The sequence below is a fragment of the Lupinus angustifolius genome, chromosome LG14 (genome assembly GCF_001865875.1).
Source record: "Lupinus angustifolius cultivar Tanjil chromosome LG14, LupAngTanjil_v1.0, whole genome shotgun sequence".
Classification (NCBI taxonomy): domain Eukaryota; kingdom Viridiplantae; phylum Streptophyta; class Magnoliopsida; order Fabales; family Fabaceae; genus Lupinus; species Lupinus angustifolius.
Genome location: NC_032022.1, coordinates 14,514,640 through 14,537,907, shown reverse-complemented (window position 1 = coordinate 14,537,907; position 23,268 = coordinate 14,514,640). Strand labels below are relative to the sequence as shown.

Here is a 23,268-nt window from a genome sequence, read left to right as displayed (position 1 = left end):
TATTATAATATTTATCCAAAAAACATGTATGTAAAATAACATTAAACTTGACCGAGACGCAACGATGCGTTTTAACTTCACCCACTACCAAAGCAAAACACATTACTTCCTGCATCATCTTCTTCCCTATTCGTGTTAGGGTTTTCACTCTCACTTTCACTTCCTCAACCATTCAATTTCAAATTCAGATTCCTCCATAGCAATATTCTCGCTTATCTTACTCTACAAATCGAAAGTAATCGGCAGTGCCGTGTGATAAGGTAACAATATTCTGTTCCTACCTGTTGTTATTGTTATTATTTTCCAGATTTGCTTTTACTTATGATAGTTATAGATTTTTAAGAGAAATATTATGGAACTGGTAGGAATAATTCACAATAGTATGGATTCGAATTGTTTTTTTTCCTTCTTTCCTATTTCATTATTAGAAGAGGATAATTTGTGCAAAAGAAAATCTAAATATGAAGAATTAACGATTTTTTAAATGCTTGTACTGATTCAATGTTTTCTGTAGCTGTAGAACACGACCTTGACTCTGTCGAAAATTTTATTTTCTTGTTTCATCTAGTTGAGAACTGTTGTAGCATGCATGATGTTGTAGTTAAGTTATACTTGTGTTATGTTGTGCTTATTCTCAAAATTGGTACTCCTTGATCTTGTGTACTTATGTTTTGAACATGATAGGGTGTTATACAATATATAATTTGTTCATCTTGTATATATGAGCCAGATTCTGCACTCATCTGTATGCATGCGCCAAACAATTAAAGACCATTTCTATTATTTATCTATTCATTTAGTCTCCTAACATTCTGTCTTGTGAAATTCATTGTTGAAGTTTTGAAGATAATTTATTGAAGATAAAATAACATAAGAAAGTGCGTTTGGATAGAAAAGCTGTGTCGGATGAATCAATGAATTGTGAAACCCGCACAACATTGCATGTTTTAGGCTAAACTGAGGCCTCTTTGTTGACTCTTTTATTTCTTAATATCAATTAAGACTATTATTCCATAGTAATGTCAGAGGTTCTTTCCATCAAACTTCAAGCATAGTTTTTCATTCCTTTCCCTTCACTTTAGTTCCAGACTAACCTTTTTTCTCTTTTCTTTGTGGGTTTTTGATTTGAGATTAAATATATTTTTTCTTGCTGTGTGGATATCTCTTCACTTTTTTTATAATGCATTTCATAAATATATTATTTCAAAAACTGCCATTAGATGACCCTACTTAGTGGGAAAAGGCTTTAGCTGTTGTATTTCAAAATTTGCCTTGTGTCACATTGATGGCTGTTATGTCACTTTTGGTGCTTTGGTGGCTCTTTTGGGGCTTGTCTTCAGTGGTTGCTGATGCTATACAGTATACACCGTTGACAATACTGACTTGTAAATATCTAATTCACTATTGTGATTAGTGACCAATTTGAATAACAGCAAGGGTTAGCAAATGTTTGACTCATCATCACAAGTACCCAGCAAGTCTTGAACTTTTCCCTCTGTCACTCGTATAAGTAATGTAAAAGTTATTAAAAGTTTAAAACCCCTTCAGTCTGCCTCCTCTTGTTTTTTACACAACCTATTTTTCTCCTTTCCTGGAAAAACTCTCCCTTTCTCAGATTATTTTAAAGGTGTCCAATTAAACTGTATATGTGCGTCTGATGCTTTACATAGCTGATCCTAAGCCCAGATAAAATGTGAAGGTTGTTTAGGCATTCAACAACCAATGTAAAACTTTGTTGAATCTCTATGATATTGTCCAATTTTTAAGGGGTAACAGCTGTCTAACTATGAATAATAACTTTCTCTTGCCATTTAAGTCATAGTAATTATGCAAAAGTTGCTAGTTTTAATTTTCTCTCTCCATTAATGTTTTCTTGCAGGAGTTTATCCAAGCAGCAGTGATGTCTTCAGCTTATCTTCCTGCTACAACAGAGTCAATTGCTCTGGCATTGGAGGCCAAAGACCCATCCGAGGCCATCTCCATTCTTTATCGTGTACTTGATGATCCCTCGTCTTCACCAGAAGCTCTGCGTATGAAAGAGCAGGCCATCACAAACCTAAGTGACCTTCTCAGGCAGGAGAGTAGGGGGGAGGATCTGCGTAGCCTTCTCACTCAGTTGAGACCCTTCTTCTCCTTGATTCCTAAGGCAAAAACTGCAAAGATAGTCAGGGTAATAATTGACTCGGTTGCTAAAATACCAGGGACATCTGATCTGCAAATTGCACTCTGCAAAGAAATGGTGCAATGGACCCGTGCCGAAAAGCGTACATTTCTGAGGCAACGAGTTGAGGCTAGGCTTGCAGCTCTTCTGATGGAAAGTAAGGAGTATTCAGAAGCTTTGTCTCTTCTTTCTGGCTTGGTCAAAGAGGTTAGACGATTAGATGACAAGCTTCTCCTTGTGGACATAGACTTGCTGGAAAGCAAACTACACTTCTCATTAAGAAACCTTCCAAAGGCAAAAGCTGCCCTCACAGCTGCAAGAACAGCTGCAAATGCTATTTATGTTCCACCAGCTCAACAAGGCGCCATAGATCTGCAGAGTGGAATACTTCATGCTGAGGAGAAGGATTATAAAACTGCATATAGTTACTTCTTTGAAGCTTTTGAGTCTTTCAATGCTCTTGAAGATCCGAAGGCCGTTTTTAGCCTCAAATACATGTTGTTGTGTAAGATCATGGTGAATCAAGCAGATGATGTGGGTGGAATTATTTCTTCTAAAGCCGGACTGCAATATGTTGGGTCTGACTTGGATGCTATGAAAGCTGTTGCTGATGCTCATTCTAAGCGATCCCTGAAGTTATTTGAAGTTGCTTTGCGGGACTACAAGGCACAATTGGAGGATGACCCAATTGTCCACAGGCACCTGTCATCACTGTATGATACCCTCATGGAGCAAAATCTTTGCAAATTGATTGAGCCATTCTCGAGGGTTGAGATTGCACACATCGCTGAGCTTATTGAGCTACCCATTGATCACGTGGAGCGGAAGTTGTCCCAGATGATTTTGGACAAGAAATTTGCAGGGACATTGGATCAAGGGGCTGGATGCCTCGTCATATTTGACGATCCCAAGACTGATGCAATATATCCTGCAACCTTAGAAACCATTTCTAATGTTGGGAAAGTGGTGGACAGTCTTTATGCGAGGTCTGCAAAGATAGTGGCATGAGGTCTCTTGTTATTTTACTCCATTGCCAGAATATTTGTTGCTATTTTCTTCGTTATGATGACTAGCATATCTTTTATTTTGCATCTTGAATTTGTCAAACTCAAAATCGTGGTAAACTTCTTTTAGTGACATTGAGTTTAGCAGGTTTTTGATTATGCTGCGTGACTGTGTTTTAATCTTGAACAGCTTTGTCAGGGAAGAATTGTTATCAGAATCTCTAAGCATTTGTTCATAGGGCTGGGGTTATAATCTCATGCTAAAAATTGAATAAATCCATAAGATTGATAAAGTTGAATGGTGGATCCGATGTATTTAACAAAGATAAGATTGTTATAGTAAAGTTTGAATTTGAATATTTATTGGCTAAGTGATGAGTTAATGATAAGATCCATCCCAGCATGACGATATTTATAAAGTTTATGATAGATAATGTTTTTATCCTTGTTTAGAGAAAATCCTTATTCTAAAGTGTAATGATATTGGCCTTATCGGCACCTAAGGCAATTATAATCAGTAAAATCATTTCTACATACCTGCTTAGCTATCTAAACAAATCAATTGTACACTTATTGAATGAAAGATACTTCAAGGAAAAAGGTAAATTGCCTAATCAATTAATTGTTTAAGTTGAAGTCCTTAATTTAGTATCGGAAGCTTGGGTTGTTTCACTTAACTTAAACCACAAATAGTATAAAATAAAGAGTTTCTCTAGAGAAATTTCCACCGATCAATTATAATCTAAGAATTTTTTATAATATTATTCATATGTGAGACTCTTATCTTAATAATAACAAAAATGATATACATGTCATTTTTCTTATGATGTGAATGACTTTATTTATAAGAATATATATCAATAATTTATAATAATTTATAAGGATGAATTTACTATCTTTAACATAAACATATTATACATTTTAGCCATTTATTATAGAAAAATCGAATAGTTCAAATTTATTTACTAATTTAAATAATTATATTTTCCTAGAATAATTAAGATTTGAAATAAATTTTTTTTAACTATCAAAGAGTAAGTGAATCCATCTCTTAATTTATTCCGATTTTCTGTACCTTGTATCCCCTTTCTTTGCCACATGTTTGGGTCTTTCCACCTTAAAATCCAACTCTCATACGAGATTCCCCTTCACACAAAGCACAAGGCAACATTAGAATCACCCACGTGTCCCCTCCTATTTAATACTTTCGTCATCACTTGGAAAAAACATAACATAGTTGGTTCGTTACAATCAATATAATTCCATACTATTTTGCACCCCTCGATAATCGGCAATAACAATAAATAAATAGCAAAACAATAAAAATATAAACAAATAATTACTCCATTTTCTTCTTCTTCTTCTCCCTTCTATTTATTCGGTGGTGAATAACGCATAATAACTTCGTTTTTCGCAGCAAAGAAATTCTGCTGCAATTTCCATGGCGCCTCCGAACCTATTCCTTCTCCTCGTGCTTTCCGTTTCCCTAATTTTCTCACATGTTAGGGCTGAAGCCGTTGTTGTTGATGATGAAGATGTTCTCATCCAAGGTCAAGGAGGCGCTCCACAACAACACCACGATCATTCCTCTGATTTCAAGATCCAATTCGATCAACTCAACTCTAAGATCCATAATCTAGGTATATATATATATATATATATATATATTCGTATTTATAATAGTGCAATTATTGAATTTATTTATTTCAGTTTCGATTCCTTATATTTTAAAGTGAATAGTTGCGTTGTTCTGTTACTAAAAATAACCGTCAGAAAATGTAGTTTCCGTACCAATTTTCTCCTTCCTAAGGTGATGGTTTGCAGTTTTGAAAACTAGTTTTGATGTTTCGGACAATTGCGAGACGATGTAGCCATAATTGTGGTCGCGATATGGTTTTGGTGACGCGCGAAACCTTTCGCGGACACAGATTGCTCCTTCCTATTATTGTGTTTCATAAACAATTGCTTTGTTGGAGTTATTAGAGTTAGACACGAATTTTTGTTGGTTGTTGCTTGATATTTCAAATAAGTCAACTTTTTTGTTTTGCATAGTTGTTATTTAGAACTAATGATTTAAATCTCAAATATTTTGCCATGCGGTGGTTTTTGATTTTTCTTTCTTGATGGCTAATGATAATACATGGTGTGCTTAATTTTATTTTGAAGAATCAAGCATAGTTGAAAAATCTCAAGAAGTGAAGAAGAAGGACGAAGTAATAGTAGAAAAGGAAAGAATTATTCAAGATAGATCTAATACAATTGAGTCCTTGCAGAACGAGATTGCTTCTCTCCAGGTGAGTAGCACCATGAATCACATTTTTTTTTTCATTTTGATTTGTAGATTAATCATTTCAACATTGGTTTTTCCTCTCAGAAAAAAGGGTCACTGGTTGCTGAGGAGGAGGTTGGAAAGGCTCATGCACGTGCTGGTGAACTACAGAAGCAGGTTATATATGAATGAACTATATATGATGTGTCATGTAAATGATTATAGTTCTTTTGTCCATACTCTGAGATTTTTTTATGCAGGTGGAAAAGCTTGAAAGGGATCTAGAAACACAAAAGAAGGAAAACACAATCTGGGAAACCCGGGCAGCTGAGGCAGAAAAGAAAGTTCATGACTTGAACTCAAAACTAGAGGATGTGAGTTCTACAGTTGACTACCTTGTTCATATCTTGCTTTAATTACTACATTTCGAGTTTGTTATTTTCTGAATTAGTTCATGATGTCAATTTATGATGTATGCACACACTTTCTTCCTGTGTGTATATATCATACCATCCCTACCATGGTTTTCCTGTACTGATGTCAATTTAAATTTCTTTTTAATAAACTAATTTCTTTGATGGTAATATGGTGACATGAGTATTTCATTCTTCACAGTTGCAAAATATAAATGAGGAACATAAGGTCAATATTCGCAAAATTGAACGTGCTCTTAAAGTTGCTGAGGTATGTGAGTGCATAGGTTTTGTTTTCTGTATTGAAGGATGACTGGTGATGATTTTAATGGGAATTTACTGTTTTTGCCCTAATATTCTTCTTTAGGAAGAAATGGTGAAGGCAAAGTTTGAGGCAACTTCCAAAGCGAAAGAGCTAACTGAGGTAATAATTCAGTTGACCATGTAAACCACATTATCTTTCCCGCACACATCTGTGCAAAATTTGATAGTCAGTTGAATGTTGAAATCTCCAAATTAAACCAGGCTAGTTATGGATAGTGTGGGGTGCTGTTGATCTGACACTGAAGAAACCTTGCATTTGTGTCAATAGTTCACTAGGTAGTTACAGTGTGAGGTCTGTGTTTGGAAAAGTCAACACATTCAAGAGAAACAGTCTGACACACCGTACTTGGTTGTTTAATGAGAATTTCATTTTGGTTTTGTAAGCAGCAGCTGCCTCTAGCTGTAATACCAATGATAGATTTGAAAAATCGTTTCCTTTTCATGAAATTTTTACTATGAGTAATTTCATTGACACACTTAATTGATGCATACTGATGTCAATGATCACTGATTAGGTTCATGGTGCTTGGCTTCCACCTTGGCTTGATGCACATTATATTCGTAGTAAGGTAGGCTTATGTTGTATCCTCTATTATGTTTGTTAGAACCCTTCATCACAAGTTCTGAGATTTTTTTGTTAGTCTTTGGTTGAGAGTCATTGGAATAAACATGGGAAGCCTGCTTTGGAAGTGGTAACTCAGAAGGTACTGTATTGATTTCTATTGTGGCTATCAATCTTTCTTAGTTGCTACTTCTTACCATAGTCTGTTATAATTCCATATTTTTTTTCCATCACTACAAGCAAGTCGCATTTAGCTTTTGCATTATAACGGTGTTTCTACTTATTCTAGGTTCTAGAGAAGAAGGCCCAAGCTGGAAAGTGGGCTGAACCTCATGTGGAAACAATTACAACTGTAAGTACTTCTGTTCATATCTTGCATAATTTTATCTTTATGTCTGGAGATGCTGCCTTTTTTCCCAGAATGAACTTGTGTTTTTCAGCAATGCATTGCTGCAATTACTTGCCCTATATGGCTTGATGATGAATTTATTTCTAAGTCTGTTTATTTTACTCTCTGATAATCTGGGATCCATTTGGGATGCCCTTGTTTGCTAGAAGCTCTTGGTTTGTTAAATACCTGTTCAAATTAAATTATTGCCTCACTCCTTATTTGTCACTTGAAGAAATGGGTACCGGCTGTAAAAGAACAATGGTCTGTGGTGAAAACAAATGCTGAACCTCATGTGCAATTGTTGACTACAAAAACTGTTGAAGCTTATGAGGCATCAAAGAATGCAATTACTCCTCACGTAAGCAGGGCAAAAGAAGTTGTTGATCCCTATTATCAGGTATAAATTACTTCGTCCTTACTGTTTGTTTTTGCTTGCTCTCTGATGTGGTTCTTATGCTATTATACACTTTGTTGACAGGAGGCTAAGAAGATTAGCAAGCCATATGTTGATCAGGTTGCTACTGTAGCTAAACCTCATGTTGATAAAGTACAAGTGGTTTTGAAGCCATACACAAAGAAAGTTGTTATTGCTTATGGGAGGTTCTTGGAATCAGCCACTACATATCATCGCCAGGTTTGCATGATCTTCATTTTTGTTGTTGATATGGAAAACATTTGTGCAAAACCTCTTGCATGTCAGTAGTTATTGCTGATATCAACACTTGCATTGTTCTTTACATGAATTGCCTGTTGCATACTGTATCTGTGTGTAGATAATTGAAATATAAAGTTCGATTGGATGTCAGTCTTTTGAAAGCCATAGCTTCTGTTTCCTGCAGTCAGTCTTAGCTGTTAATTCAGTTAAAAGAACATTTTTAAAACCAACTTGATATTGTTGCATCACCATTCACCATATTTTATGTATTTGTCCATCTTGGCGTTTGGTTAAAACATGTTTCTTAAGGTACATTGAGCTCATTATAGTGTGATGTGGGGAACTAGGATTTCAGTTTCCTGAGTGCTTGTTCATTGCATTCATATTAGTTATGGTATGTGGAATCACTTCCCCCCAATGCTACACTATTGAAGAGTTTTGTTAACTTGGTTATTGCTTAATAATGAACTCGCAGATTGGGCATGATATTTAATATACTAACAAGGATAAATTGCATATTCTTTTCTGAGTGTTGATTTTTCTTTTGCCATTAAGGTCCAAGCTACTGTCCAGGAGACACTGAAAAAGCATGAGCTCACTAGACCTCTTGCTACTAAAGAATTGGAGTGGTTTGCGGTAGGAATCAAACGATTGTCATGTCCCGACCAATATTACCAAAATATAATGATGATTAAGTGATTTAACAAACACTGTCAATTTGCAGGCCTCTGCCCTTTTGGCCTTGCCCATTATTTTACTGGCTAGAGTATTTTCTGCCATTTTCTGGTCAGTCTGAAATGCCTTTTTCAAAATTGTTATGCTGATTTGCTTTTTTCTGATCTGTATGTCTTCTTGATATTTAGATTTGTATTTGTTTGTTTTGGAATTTGCGGTTACAGACTTTTTTTGTCTGCTGCAGCACAAAGGCAAAGAAACCAGCTAGAAGCGGAAACAGTCACCATTCACGGCGTAAAGCTAAACGAGTGCATCTTGACAAGTAGATGGCGCGAAGTTGGTTCCTGCTTTATTTTCCTGGAGAGAAATTAGGTATGCTGTTCTATTATTGCTTATGGATGTGATGACTGAAACCTGGCTTATGTGTTATTTTCTTTGAGGCCTGCACGATGCGAAGCATGCTTTAACATCTAATATCTTTACCATAATCTTCGGGTTACATATTGTGCTTCTATGGGGATTTTGTTTACAAATGTTAAAAAGAATAAACTTCCTTGTGATCTTGGAGAATCTCCCTTTATTAGCTGCTGCTTGTGCAGTTTTTGTAAGAGATAGGGAGTTAAATTTGATTTACATCATTTTATCCCACATATCTAAACATGATCCTCTGTTGAAAACACAAATTGTACCTCTAATTCAGTACATGAGATTGGAAAGAAACACCGAAGCTTCTTTAAGCTGAAATCTGATGCCCCAGTCAACGTTAACAATATTATTGGCTTCCACCCTTATGGTCTGCAAGGGTTGATGTTCTTCATGGTTCTTTTGTTGTTCACATTAACCATGACATGATTCGGAGTTCAAGAATTCACTGTCATATAACACCACCCTTCTTGAAGAAGGGGAAGAACAGTTAGTGCCATTGCAAGTGTAACTCACTGTAGTGAATGTACCCTTGTATGAGCATCTTATTTTTAGAGAATTGCTTAGTTGATTGAAATGGATTCTATTGATATGGAATGTTCTCAAGTCTTCTCATATTCCTCATTATGTATCTTTCATATTGAGTGTCATATAATGGAAGCATGAAACAATGAATTAGCAAACAAAGTTTTACTATTTTATTGTGCTTTGTACGTTCTTTTATTTTTAGCTAACCATAATGCTGAAAGTGGTTTCATTTCATGCAGATGAATTTTACTGTTTGATGGGCTTGTTGGGGGCTTTATCTTTCCACTACTGTGAATTTTGAATATTTCACTTTGTTTTTTGGACGAGGTAACTTTTGGATGTTACATTGTAGAGTTGGGGTACACAATATTTGTAGGTATCCATGTATTATGATTGTGTTATATTCGTTATTTAGACCTTCCTTCCCCTCAAAACTCTCGTCCTTCGAAAAAGTTTCCACTTTCATGTATCTTTATTACAATCACAGATAGTTAATCTACTTGTGTATTATTTAAAGAAACTAAATTATGGGTTGTTTTTTGCTTTTATCCCTCAAAAGTTGCTGTTATAATTGATTAAGTTTTCCCTGTTTACATGTGTTACATGATAAACAATAAACGACTGATTTTTTATGTTCATCTATTAATATTTGACTCAATTTATTAAGAAACTGATTTAATGTATTCGTTGATTACTTTGGCTAATCAAGTAATTTTGTAAGTTAACATTTTTTTTGGGGTATTATCAAGAGTTTTCCTCCTCAGTAATTAATCTCTTTCGAGATGTGTAATTAATTCTGTCAATGTTAACGACATAATCTATCAGATATACAACTTAAAATCTCTTCAACTTGTGGTTGCACGTTCCTGTGATCATCGGGAGGAAGCCACACATGAGTTGCAAACTTTGTAGAATATGGAAGGGTAAATATTTAAGTTGAACAAGATAAATAAATTTGAAAACAATTCTTTTTTGAGTACCAAAATATATTTTTGACTCTTCATCAACATACATAATCTTTCCGTGAGAAAAATAAACACCATTAACAATTTTTGTCTAAAGTTATTACGATTTTGATTCTCAAAAAATTAATTTTGAAATGAGAAAGGAAAATAATTTGAATCCCCATCTCTATAATTTTATATATAAATGGTGAAGGATAATAATACATTAGTATGTAGCAATAATAAACAAAGTATACTATAGTAGAATATAGTAATTATTTATCCGACATTATTATATAAATAATAGTATTCGAAAACTATTTGTTTTCAAGCTATTTTTGGAATTTAAAGTCAATTTCACCTGATAAAATTTTAAAAATTTCGAATAAGCTCCATAAACTTCAAAAAAATTATTTTGGAATCTAAATTTTTTGACACACCTTAATTACAAATTTATTTTTAATGAGGATAATTGACACAATTATATTTTTTATTTATAATTATTACTATTTTAATTCTCAAAAATTATATATCCTAATGAAATTTGAAAATAATCTAAAGATCATTCTATTTTAGATTTTCCATCTATATAATTTTGTATTGAATTGTTAACGAATATAAAACAAATTAGGTTATAGTAGAATATAATTAATAATTATTTGACTGTATTACATAAATAATAGTATTTGAAAATGAAATCAACTTTTTTTATTTTAAAATTGACAAAACAAATATTTTGTCTCAAATTATTTGTGGAACTTAAAGTGACTTTGAACCAATGAAATTTTCAAAATATCAAACATGCTAAATGAACTTGAGTTTTTTAGTATCAAAATATATATTGGAGGCTACTTAAGTACAATACCATTTCCATGTGTAAAATATACAATGGATGCTACTAAAAAATTAAGGAATATAATTTAAACTTCAAATACATGGATGCTAGAAAATCAGAATTAGCATCAGGAAAACAATGAAACAATAACGAACAAAAAAAATAATCAGTCACAAACAAAGGTAAAAATGCAATTCAAAACCTTGCTAATAAGACTATGGTAAAGAAAATATACAAAGCAATAGAAAAACAATAACATTCAAAATGTTGCTTGGTGCAAAGGGACCAATATTACTTAGAAACACAACAAAAAACACAACTCTTATAGTAACTGATCCAAATAAAGTTATATAACTTCTGATACATAAAGTAAATATGAAAGTTTCCTAATTTAGTAGGAAGCAGGCCAATAATTTTCAAGATCCATGCAATGTTCCATGCCCACAAACCTATTCCCATGTGGGTTTGTGTTGTTCATTTCTGAAGCACCATAACCAACTACATTATCCTCTGCACCAAGAGAAGTTGTTCCAACCATCATCATGTTGGAACTTACATCATGCACTTGAGCCAATGTCTGAGCTGGAGGCGGCGGCAGCAGTGGCGGTGGTGGTGGTTGCATTTGCCTGAACATAGGTTGTGTCATAGCTCCTCTTCCTCCAAGATTCAAGTTAAGCCCTGAAATGGTGAACCCTCCTCCTCCTCCTCCTCCTCCTGGATAATGAAACTGTGATTGCATAGGTAGGTTTATATTGGTAGTACTGGTTGATCCACTAGTTCCTCTCAATACCCTAGCAACTTCAGCCAATTCAGCATTGTTCATGTAATTTCTTCCATAGAGGAAATGAGAAGAAGGATCTCCAAGTTGTATCATTGGTTGTGGAACCATACTAGGACCTATTTCCAGGCTATAAGGATTCACTGCCCTTGAATGGTTTGAAGTAGGGTACTTTTTTATACCAGCACTCTTCTGGAATACCCTACACACCACCCATTCATCCTGCTGTATATATATAACAATGGGTGTAAGAAGAATATCTTCACTCTAAAAAGACATTGCTTTACACTATTAATTGTCATTCTCATTCCATTTAGCTATACATGGATCACCATTGTTTCTTAATTTAATAACATTGTTAATGCAAATTTTGAATGATAGAAAGTAAGAACTTTTTAAATGTTTAGAAACATATAGGAATTTAGATCTCTTATATCTATACCTTAGTATTTCTGAAGGTGGATTTTGAGTGAATACGATATTCATGCATGACCCAGTTGCTTTTTTCTCCTCTGGGAGCTCTACCTTTATAGAAAACTAGAGTTTTCTTCATACCAACCATCTCAGATGTAACACTGTTAAGAATCTCCTTGTCTTTCCCTGTTGTCTTCCAGTACCCAGTGTTTGTAGCTCGATTTGTTCTCACACCCGTGGGGTACTTACGATCTCTCAGACTAAAAAAGTACCATTCTTTTTCTCCCATTTTCGCCTTCCCTACAATTCATGCAAGTTTTGTAAGCATTGTTAGAAAAAAAAAGCAAATTAGCATGCTATGTTTTTAACAAAATGGAGGACTATTGTCTAGAACACCTAAATCTTATTCTACCTTTGGAAATAATTAGATTTGATTTGTCTGTTACATTAAAATATGATTGAATTATTGGAATGAATGCATCAATACTTGTCCATAAAAAAGGATGCTATCTATGAAGAAACCCAGCCAGTTTGACCATATTTTGAGTAGAAATTGAGTACTATATATATGAACTGATGAATACCAAATAATATAATTTCATGGATCTATTTCATGTTCAACGAGTATGCATGATGAAAAGCACATAATAAAATGATCAACCTTTGCAATTAATGCAACAATAAGTTCTTGTTTGTTTGGATATATCCTGCACTAGAGAGAACTAGCTCAGTGGTGCAACTATTAGTTAATTTCTTGTGCAAAAAAGCTTACTTAAACATAATATAATCAAGGTTATAGAGATTATAATATATGTACCTGGTAGCTCCCATGGCTCACATTTGTTAAGATCTACATCTGTTACTGCTCGACCTGTAAAACTAGAATCTGATATCTTATTCATAAGATAGTAAGTGATGAGTTCTTCATCAGTGGGATGAAATCGAAATCCGGGTGGTAGAGTTTCTTCTTTTCCATGAGCCCCTTCAATTTCTTTATCCATCCCCTCCTTGATGATTGCTCCCTTTTCCTTATGTAGCAAAAAAAGTTACATGATAAATTAATTCTTAGATAATAAAAAAAACAAGTTATACAGAAAGGTTGTATAAAGTTCAATTACTACTAGGGCTAGCATAACTTCAGAAGAAAACTAATAACAAAATCTTTCTTAATTCTTCAAAATAGAGGAAGAAAAGAAAAGTTTTTGATAAGTAGGATCTTTAAGATCATTTATAATTAAATAGTAGTTGCTTAATTGCATTGAGATACAAATTCTTCTTCAAATTAGGTTTTGATGATTTTTTTATATAACTCACTTGGAAAAGAAACACTGACTTAGCTTGAGGGATAGTGCAAATAATATGAACACTTAAAGGAGAGATAATAGTGCATGCATGAGAAGGAAGAGAGTTTAAGTATAAAAGAGCAATGAAGAAAAGCATAGAGTGTGTTTTTGAAGCTTCCACCAAATTCAGGTCTTCTTTATGAAGTTGCATATACCAGCTGTAAATATACTAATAAATATATCTAGCAAGTTTTTTTTAGAATAACATTCTTACAACGAAAATGTTAATGAGTAATACTTTGTAAATATGTCATTTACATAATATAAATATTCTTCAAAACTAATATTTGCATGTTATTAGTTTTAATATTGGAGGAAGGGATGCACACTCTCAAATATATATATTTTTATCTAAACAAAAGAAATATGAAAAGTTTTGGATTTAATTTCTTGATTTAAAAAGAAATATGAATTTGAGAGCCCGTAGAGGAAGCACCATGCATGGGAGTCAATCGCACAGGTGATGTAGTGGACGAGTAAGATCATCTCCATTAATAGAGAGACAAATGTCATACAATAGTACATATAGACAATATATAATGATATTTTTATCTTTTTATTTATCATGAAATCACATTTTTACTATTGAATATAAATAAAAATAATCAATTATCTTTTCATTAATGGAGAGGATCCTTGTTACTTACAAGTCAGGGTAAACGAAACGTGAAAATGCAAGTAAAATAGTAATGATTTTAACATAGAGACAAATAATCACCCCATTTGGATGTACTTATTTCTTCGTTATTGAAGATGATCCCAACTCTACTAAAGAAAAATTATGTAGAGACATTATATATCTAGAGATAACCAATAATAAAATCTCGATAACACATCAAAAATTTAACTCTAATTAAAATTTAATTAGTTATAAATGATAACATTAACAAATATGAATAAATTTATCTTCAAATATGATGTGGTGTATATATCTCTATACAATTTTTTCTCATTGAATTTATAATGATTGTTTGCTCTGCAAAATATTAATAAATTTAAACTAATTTTCTAATTCAATACAATATTAACTCAAAATAATAAAATATACTACAACAGTTATTGCATTCAATTTCTTCTTGAAGGAAATAAAACACTTGTTAACCAAAAGAAGGTGCACAAAAAATAACATTGAATGACATAAATAGAAGGTGAATAAATAAGGAGATGAGTATGAGTCTTACAAAACAAAAGTATTAAGTCTACATTTAAAACTCAACTTCAGACTCTCAGTCTGTAGAATAAGACTTATTTGAACAATATTGAATCACCCCAGGATACTTTGTTACTTGAACAATATTAACAATATTTTGTCTTCATTGGTATCTCATTCTCTGTCTCAAGCCAATCATATATTAATATGTGAATAAAATAAAAAAATAAAAATAAAAAAAATAATAAAAAAGAATACTCTGGTTGGCTTGAGACAGAGAGTGAAACACTATTTGGGACATGTGATCTCTATCCTAACCTATCTTTCTTCTTATATGATAATTTTTTTCTGGAGTAAAACACGGTTAGAGACACTAAGTTGGGGTAAGTAATCTCATCCACTTTATTGAGTCTTGAGAACTAAAAACTCATGCATAAACTTAGGAATGATGTTATAAAATAAGTACCGTAAATGTAATTTGTTTGACAAATTTGAGGAAGTTGCAACTTATTGGAAATCTCAGACTCCCAGTGTAGAGTAAGCTAGACTTGTGTGTAAAATACATATAATATAATGACCCTCTACCCCTATTCTTGCTAGGTATTTTACTGTGGAAAGGTGAAGATCCAAGTAATGATTACTTTTGCACTTTTCTCCCATTGATGTACCTGTATCTTAAAGTTAAGATTGAGATGGTATCTCGTATTATAAGAAGATAAGTTATCTTTTTCTTCCACTAAAATTATGACATGTGTTCTATTTAATCATTTTGTATAAACATATTTTTAAAACTAAACAAAATAGTAATTGTGTCATACTTTTACTGGCTGGATGAGATAAGTTATCTCCTCATATGGAGAAATACATTATTCATTAATAGATATGACATTCCATTGTTGAATCATCTTAGTAGGAGGGTAAGGATTGTAGTTTAAAATGCGAAATCGATGGAATTAATATGTGGTTCGATTTGGTTTCGCAGTTCAGTTCAATTATTTTTGTAAGGAACTATTTATGTTTGTTCAATTTATAATTTTAAAATTTTAGGAATAGTTGGAATTGAACGGAACTGAACTTTTACACCCCTACTTCTCTTAATTCGGCTGTTCATTTGCAAGACATTTTCTCTTGTTTTCTCCACTCACAGTAAATAGTAGTGATGCTTTTCTACAAAATTAAAAGTAATTAAACATCACTGCTATACAATACTAAGCGTATGCATATGGTGCTAATTCACCTACGAATCTCAAGTTTTTTAAACAAGATAAAAATATTAAGTTACAATCAAACCGAGGTAGAATTTTGATGGAATCCATCTCCTATCATACATTAATTCTCATATAACAATTAACTCAAGCATTAAACAAAGGTGAGCAAGACAGTTTCCATTGCCATGTTTCTTATGGAAGCATTGGATATTAATCTTGATTCTGTAGTGGAAGAAGAAAATTAATTTTGAGAGGCATAACTAAATTTATGTTGTTGATATGGAAAATATCCCAAACATTAATACTAGATGTAACATCAAAATTGATGACCTTAATCTTGTTAACATTGCATATTCCATATATAAGGCCTTCATTTTTTTTGTTAAATCATAAAATTATGATGGAAGTCTCCCACTTAGTAAGATTTGGAGTTATACAAAAAAAATGAACAATATAAACATGTAAAGTTCATCATATATGTAATGAATAAATTTCTGATGGTTGTTCCATTTTTGGTCCTTGCACCAATGTTTCATTAAGCTGATTTCTCTTTGGCTAATGTTTTATGAAATATAACTGATTCACAAATTTATAAATAAAAAATTGAGTTATTTTGACGAGCTTAATATGCTGATAAATCCACGGACTTAGAAATTCATTTCAGACAATTCAACATTCTCAAATTGTTTCTTTCTTGAAATGTGAAAGCTGCAGTTACGTGTTTCACAAGAAAATTATATTGTCGAGGGGATATAGTGAATTATAGTAGCAGTCCTTGAATTGTGTTGATGTTTTTTCAAAGGTAGGTAGTTATGAATATTTGGAAAGATTGATGGCTTTAACATTGAATAATCCAATAAATAACTCTTTTTTCAGAGCTTATACACACAAATGTTCCAATATCCATCACAGCCTCCTTGTTACTTATCATTCACTTCAACTTATCTAATTTGAACTGTCTCCATCAACTTTACCTGTTCTGAAAAGATCTACTAATCTTTTCATTGAAGCTTCAAATTCAAAAAATAATTGGAGTTTGTGAGTGACATGCAAACTGTTTTATATGTTTATGTTAGAAGCGAAGAAAGATTATTCTAACAATTGGTTTATAACCATCATTTATTCCATTGTTAGTGTATAATCCAGTCAATATAATAGAAATGTTAGTGTATAATATTCATATAATAAGTGATAACATGGTCAACAAATACTACTCACTACTAGCTTTATTATGAGTAAACATTTCAGTTTTTGTTAGGGTTTGTTTGGTTGTAAGTTGTAACTATGTGTGGCTAGTTGGTATATGATATTAAATAGCAGAATCTGTTTTGATAATTAAATTTTGCCACAATCACCTGTAATATTATTAATCATTTAATTTATTTTTGCCTAAACAATAATATTTTAAATTACAGTCCACAGTACAATAACTTTGTTGATATCTACAATAGTTGTATCACAATCATAATTGTGACTTCAGGGAGATCTCAATTTCCCACAATATACTTAATTTACAGTCCACAGTATCATAATTGTTGAAATCTTTGTATGTGAATTCAACCTACCAGCAAGTGAGTAGATCAATTGATGAGTTGTTACTTAATCAAAAGTCTAGAGAAAATGAAAATACACATGCATTAAACACTTGGTAGGAAAACATTATTGTCTAATTATCATGGCTGAAGTAGGGATTGCAACCGGTGCGGGTAGGCGCAGGTGATGCTTTCCCGTGTCCAAACTCGCAATATTTGTGGGTATCCGTGTGAATAACGGGTATTTGCGGATACCCAATGAGTTTTTAATTTTAATTATATATTTATATAATTTGTAATAATCAATATGGAAAAATAATCGTTACATGAATAATATGATATTTATATGATAAATTTATGATCATAGTCAGATAAGATAAATTTCTAAGGAAAGAAGCAGTGTATCAAGATTCTAGAAGTAGAGGAAGAAAAGAACCATAAAGGATAAATTGGGTGTAGCATACTTGTTCTTCACTTTAGCAAATAAACATATATATTTTGACAAATTTGTGCTTTGGCTAAATAACAAACAAGCATGTCAAAATCATTATATAAACTTCACATATACTCTAATGAGAATGGAAGATATTACGGTCTTATAACAACTTATTCAATATCTAATTTAATATATATAGGCGTTGTCTTGTAGTACTTTTTGTCCATTTGTCCATGCATAATGCCACTTATAAATTTTGATTTAATTTCATTCTACCCTTTTTAACTTAATATTTTTCTAAATAACACAATATATGTGATTATGTAAAAATCTCCTAACATAGAAGCATGCATGTATCAGATATTGTGTGAGCTTCTTATTTGTAAACATGTGTAATGGGACATTGCAGGAAAAGTAAAAAAAAGAAAAAACATGTTATTTATGCTAAATTTTTTGTTCTTTCTTAGGGTGTCAAAAATATTTTTTTATAGAAGTACAACTAAGAATTAAAACTTAAAATCATTGTTTGAGTTCGTCCATGAATTGAGTTAACATATTCAAAGAATCATAGCTAGTTACCTAACAGCAAATCAAAAAGTAAGTATTCTAAGCTTTTAGTTCAAAAACCAAATTAAATACATCACAATCTAATTACGTAATGAACTTGATACATAGTTAAGGCATTGCTTTTGGTAGCCATCTTTAAATCAAGGATATAGTCGTCAATTATTTTATTAGCTACTTCTTTTGGTGAAGTATAGGTACTGGTATATTTAATAACATATAAATCATTTACTCATTTATTATGAAGTATAAACACACATATATATAGATAGAGAGAGAGATTCAATATTTAACAATTTATTCTACCTACTATTTCTATCATGGCACCATAATATTTTCTTAATAAATGTCTCATAGTATTCCTCTCTGTCAAGGTAAGCTAATCTTTTTTTTTTTTTGTTTCCCACATTTATCCTCGTACAGGAGGCAATCCTATCCTAGCTGGGAACATCCATAGATATATGGGGCTAACTCTCTCAACGAACATTTTTTCCATCCACAAGACTCGAACCTGAGTTTTTGCTTAAGGGGAATCAAATATGTACCACTTGAACCAACGTCCGTCGGTAAGATAGGCTAATATAAGCTAATATAATATATCTTACAACGATTTTGTCAATATTAATGCTGAAGTGGTTGACGTGCATATGTCACGAAAAGAGAGGAAGAAGCGAAGAAGAAAAGAAGAACCCTAACTCTGAATGTGTGCATGACAGGTTATGCATGTCATGTTACTTGTGAAGCACTTCAAAATAGATATATTATGGATGAAAGTTACCAATAGCTCTTTCATAATTAACAGAATCTTGAATACACTAATTGCAAAATATTTGAAGTTGTTGGGATCATAGCATAGTTATAGAATGCAAGAAAATTGATTTCCAGAGAGTATACAATATATTCAAAAGGGTAGTTGTTTGGATAGAAATATGTCCATATTTACTTTAGAAGGAAGTAATGCATAGAACAAAATACTACGTTACAAAGTCTAGCTAATAGTGAATTCTACAAGTTTTCGTTCATTTCTTGTACTCGTGATGAAATAATTCTTGGCATTCATTAAACCCTAACATGTACTTATGCGTACTTTGCACTTAGATATCTCTTATGGAGAGATGAACGAAAACAAGAATTCTTACCAGAATTGATATTTCATATAAGTTCTGCAATTGGTTTACACATTGTCCATTATCTAATTAAATAAAGGGACATGCATTGCACTGTTTGAAATTAAATTTGTTTCTTGCTATATAAATACACATCTATAACTCCGGCGACTCATTAGGTTAGAGTTTTGTGTACTGGGCTACTATATCATTCACAAATTTTTAAGGTAGTATATCTACAATGGACTGAGCCTCTTTCCGGTATTGAGAATCCAGTATTGAACTTAGATTCTAACATGTTGAAACTATAAATATTTAAAAATCTAGATTTTTCTTATTTTTAAATTAAAAATGATAAAAAAATTATATTTCCTCTTACATTTTAGTATTGGACTGTCCAATATTTAAGAGGAGTCAAATTCATCTATAGTATATGTCCAAAAACTCTACATCCAATTTGCACAAATTCATCCTATTACATTCCATAACATTTGTTTTTTGTAAGTGGAAATTTTATTAAAAAATGACAAATTACATTGGAAGAAAAACATCAAGAGAAAACACTTCCCAAGATACAAAAGGGCAGAGTTAATCTTATCCAACAAAACCACAAAGTCCAAACAGTAACAATCCAAACACATAATCATATTAGAATACCATTCAAACAAGTCATCTTTGCGCCTTAGGGTTAGTTTGGGAGTTGGATTTTGGAGGGGAAGGAAGGGAAAAGGAAAGCTTGGGAGTCATCTCCCAAGTGTATTTCATGGCTCCCAAGCAATATGAGTGGTTAAATAGATGTCATCTATTTATTCTATGGTTGAATAAATAGATGACTTATTTATACAAGAGAAAATAAGAAAAGAAAAGTTGTAAAGTAAATAACTAACACAAACCTAACTAGTTACTCAAAAGTTCACAAGGCCCAGTTTAAATATAACAGCCCAATGATTTTGGGCCTTTCGATTGTCAAGGTCCAGTAACAAAGCCCAAAATAAATCTTCCCTCCATAGCATTTGATTAACTTCACGGTTTCACCCTCTTGCCTTCGTTTCTTTGCTGCTAAAAGTGTTGGCACCAGAACCTGAACAAAGTGATTCCATTCAATAACCACTTCCAAATCTTCAATAACTTTTCTCTCCAAATCTCTCTGTTAGGTAAAATATTACTCCCAAATATCTTATTCTTCTTTCGTTATTTTAATGATTTTTGTTTATAATCGTGATTCATTACTCTATGTAGCCAATAGGTTACGGTTCTTGTTCTTAATCCTTTCACTTGAGATTAGTTTTTGGAATTATGTTTGCAACGATGCCGTTTTGGTGTATATTATTCATCTTAGGTTGCTCACCACGTGCTCGACATAATTCCTAGATCACTGAACTTCATAAGATTCATTTTCCGTTTTACTCAACCTATTAGTTACTATCACTTAATTATTTTTTCATCAAATATGTATAATTTAAGTTTGTTCCGTTCCCTATAATTCGGTGCTTAATTTTTTAAGCGATATTAGTGAATTTTAGGTCTACCTTGACTATTCAAGCCTCCTTAAAGCAATTTTACATGCTACTGCAATCCATTTTAAAGATAATATTGTGTTAATGTGAGCCTCGATGTTTATATTTTACATCTGTCAATGGATATATCCTTCGAAATATGCACATGTAGACATTCTACTCATATTAATTGATGATATTCATTTGGCTGATATGATTTGAAGTTTTAACATTTGGTCATGAGTTTAAATCCCGGAAATAAACTCTTCGTGTGTGGGATTAAGATTGCATACATTTACTTTCACCAAACCCCACCAGGTGGAAGCCTTGTGCTCCGGACGGCCTGATAACACTGGTAAAAGAATGCACAAAGAAATGAGAAGGAACCGTACAAAATCGATTCGGAATCAATTCGATTCCGAATACTAATACCTCTTTTATTGAATGCAAGAATTGGAGAAGAATACAATGATGAACCCTAATCGATTCCCTGAATGAATTCCACTTTACAAGGTTGATTCTCTGAATCAATTCCCCTTTCTACACAATACTTCAAAACTATCCACAATAATGTGTTAGCAAGCTTGATAATTATGGTAATAATATTGATTCCCTGCACATTTACATTGCCTTTTCTTGCATTAATTAAACCTCACTGATAATGGAGTTTTTAAATCTCAACATATTTAAAATAACAAGATGAGAATAATAATTTAACATAAAATTTGTGTGATACTTTAATATGTATAGGTTTTATCTTCAATCTACTTGATATTATTGTTTGATCTTTTAACATAATCTTCAATTTAATGTTGATCTGAAAACTGAGATGCCTGATTGAAACTTAGTGACATGAAAAATGTTGAAACCTTGCCATTTACTCACTAGTATTTCTCCTGGTTTATATACTTAAGTTTTATAATAGAAAGTATGTTTAATTGTTTATCGATTATCAGTATATCCTTCATAGCAAAAAATAATTGATAAGTTTATCCTCTTATTCAGAAGATTTTGGCTTTTACTTTCCTGCAGGTTAATAAGTAGACATGCCAGAGACTGGGGTAAAATCAACTTTCAGCAAGTCAACTGGGTTGCCTCGAAAGCGCTTCTATCGAGCACGGGCACACAGCAATCCACTGAGTGACTCTCACTTCCCTGTGCCAATATCCCCTAGCCATGTTGACTATTCCATCCATTTCCCTCAGATCTTTCCTGATAGTTCCAAAAAAATCCAGTTTGCTGATGTTGGCTGTGGTTTTGGAGGGCTTCTCATCAGTCTTGCCACACTTTTCCCAGAAACACTGATGGTTGGAATGGAACTTCGAGATAAAGTGAGTGAGTATGTCAAGGAACGGATTTTATCTTTAAGGGTAGCAAATCCTGGCCAATACCAAAATGTCTCTGTGGTGCGGACTAATTCCATGAAGTACATTCCCAATTATTTTGAGAAAGGACAACTCTCAAAGATGTTTTTCTTGTTTCCCGATCCTCATTTTAAAGAGAAGAATCATCGCCGTCGGGTTATCAGTCCATTTTTGCTAGATGAGTATGCTTATGTTCTTGGGGTTGGTGGAATTATATACACAATAACAGACGTCGAAGAACTTGGGGACTGGATGAAGTCTTGTCTGGAGAATCACCCCATGTTTGAAGCCCTGACTGAGAAAGAACTTGAAGCAGATCCAGTAGTGAAGCTATTAAGCTCTGCAACTGAAGAAGGCCAAAAGGTTGCTAGAAATGAGGGACAAACTTTCCAAGCTGTATACAGACGCATCGTGCTAACTGAGCAAACATCCTAGATTAAACTATGCCACTTTCATGTGCTGAAAAAAAAAACAAGAAAATTGGTTGCTACTTGCTCGGCATTGAACTGATATGGCTATTTATCGACAGTTAACTTCGCTAGGTTCACAAGATCGTTTCCATTTTGTATTTGGTATGCATGCTATTATTTCTATGTTGCACTGAACTAATTTAGTATTAACGGCGAAACAGTGTAGTTCGTGATTCAACCTGTCACTTATCACAATTTTGGTTTGTTAATATTTACCATCAAT

The 23,268-nt window shown here is 32.7% G+C and overlaps 4 protein-coding genes across 7 annotated transcripts; 3 read left to right on the top strand and 1 right to left on the bottom strand.

The window, feature by feature from the left end:
* Positions 68-3,328, top strand: LOC109326713 (26S proteasome non-ATPase regulatory subunit 11 homolog). Its single transcript, XM_019559469.1, has 2 exons — positions 68-260; positions 1,880-3,328. The coding sequence occupies exon 2, from the start codon at positions 1,901-1,903 to the stop codon at positions 3,167-3,169; it is 1,269 nt and encodes a 422-aa protein (XP_019415014.1). The 5' UTR covers positions 68-260; positions 1,880-1,900; the 3' UTR covers positions 3,170-3,328.
* On the top strand, positions 4,454-9,953 carry LOC109326711. Of its 3 annotated transcripts, none has more exons than XM_019559466.1 (15): positions 4,454-4,805; positions 5,332-5,459; positions 5,540-5,611; positions 5,695-5,808; positions 6,050-6,118; positions 6,215-6,271; positions 6,687-6,740; positions 6,813-6,875; positions 7,023-7,085; positions 7,357-7,521; positions 7,603-7,758; positions 8,335-8,415; positions 8,504-8,565; positions 8,699-8,826; positions 9,645-9,953. In XM_019559466.1, the coding sequence occupies exons 1-14, from the start codon at positions 4,607-4,609 to the stop codon at positions 8,778-8,780; spliced, it is 1,365 nt and encodes a 454-aa protein (XP_019415011.1). In that variant the 5' UTR covers positions 4,454-4,606; the 3' UTR covers positions 8,781-8,826; positions 9,645-9,953. The 3 variants fall into 3 exon arrangements, with proteins under 3 accessions (XP_019415011.1, XP_019415012.1, XP_019415013.1); XM_019559467.1 differs by having other exon boundaries at positions 9,627-9,953; XM_019559468.1 differs by lacking the exons at positions 8,335-8,415; positions 8,504-8,565; positions 9,645-9,953 and having other exon boundaries at positions 8,699-8,821.
* Positions 11,479-13,408, bottom strand: LOC109326714 (protein CUP-SHAPED COTYLEDON 1-like). The gene is made up of 3 exons (XM_019559470.1): positions 13,194-13,408; positions 12,405-12,676; positions 11,479-12,184 (listed from the first exon to the last, which is right to left on the bottom strand). Exons 1-3 carry the CDS (start codon positions 13,375-13,377, stop codon positions 11,576-11,578), a joined length of 1,065 nt encoding a protein of 354 aa, XP_019415015.1. The 5' UTR covers positions 13,378-13,408; the 3' UTR covers positions 11,479-11,575.
* On the top strand, positions 20,741-23,223 carry LOC109327071 (tRNA (guanine-N(7)-)-methyltransferase). Of its 2 annotated transcripts, none has more exons than XM_019560071.1 (2): positions 20,741-20,869; positions 22,244-23,223. In XM_019560071.1, the coding sequence occupies exon 2, from the start codon at positions 22,258-22,260 to the stop codon at positions 23,008-23,010; it is 753 nt and encodes a 250-aa protein (XP_019415616.1). In that variant the 5' UTR covers positions 20,741-20,869; positions 22,244-22,257; the 3' UTR covers positions 23,011-23,223. The 2 variants fall into 2 exon arrangements, with proteins under 2 accessions (XP_019415616.1, XP_019415617.1); XM_019560072.1 differs by having other exon boundaries at positions 20,749-20,819; positions 22,231-23,223.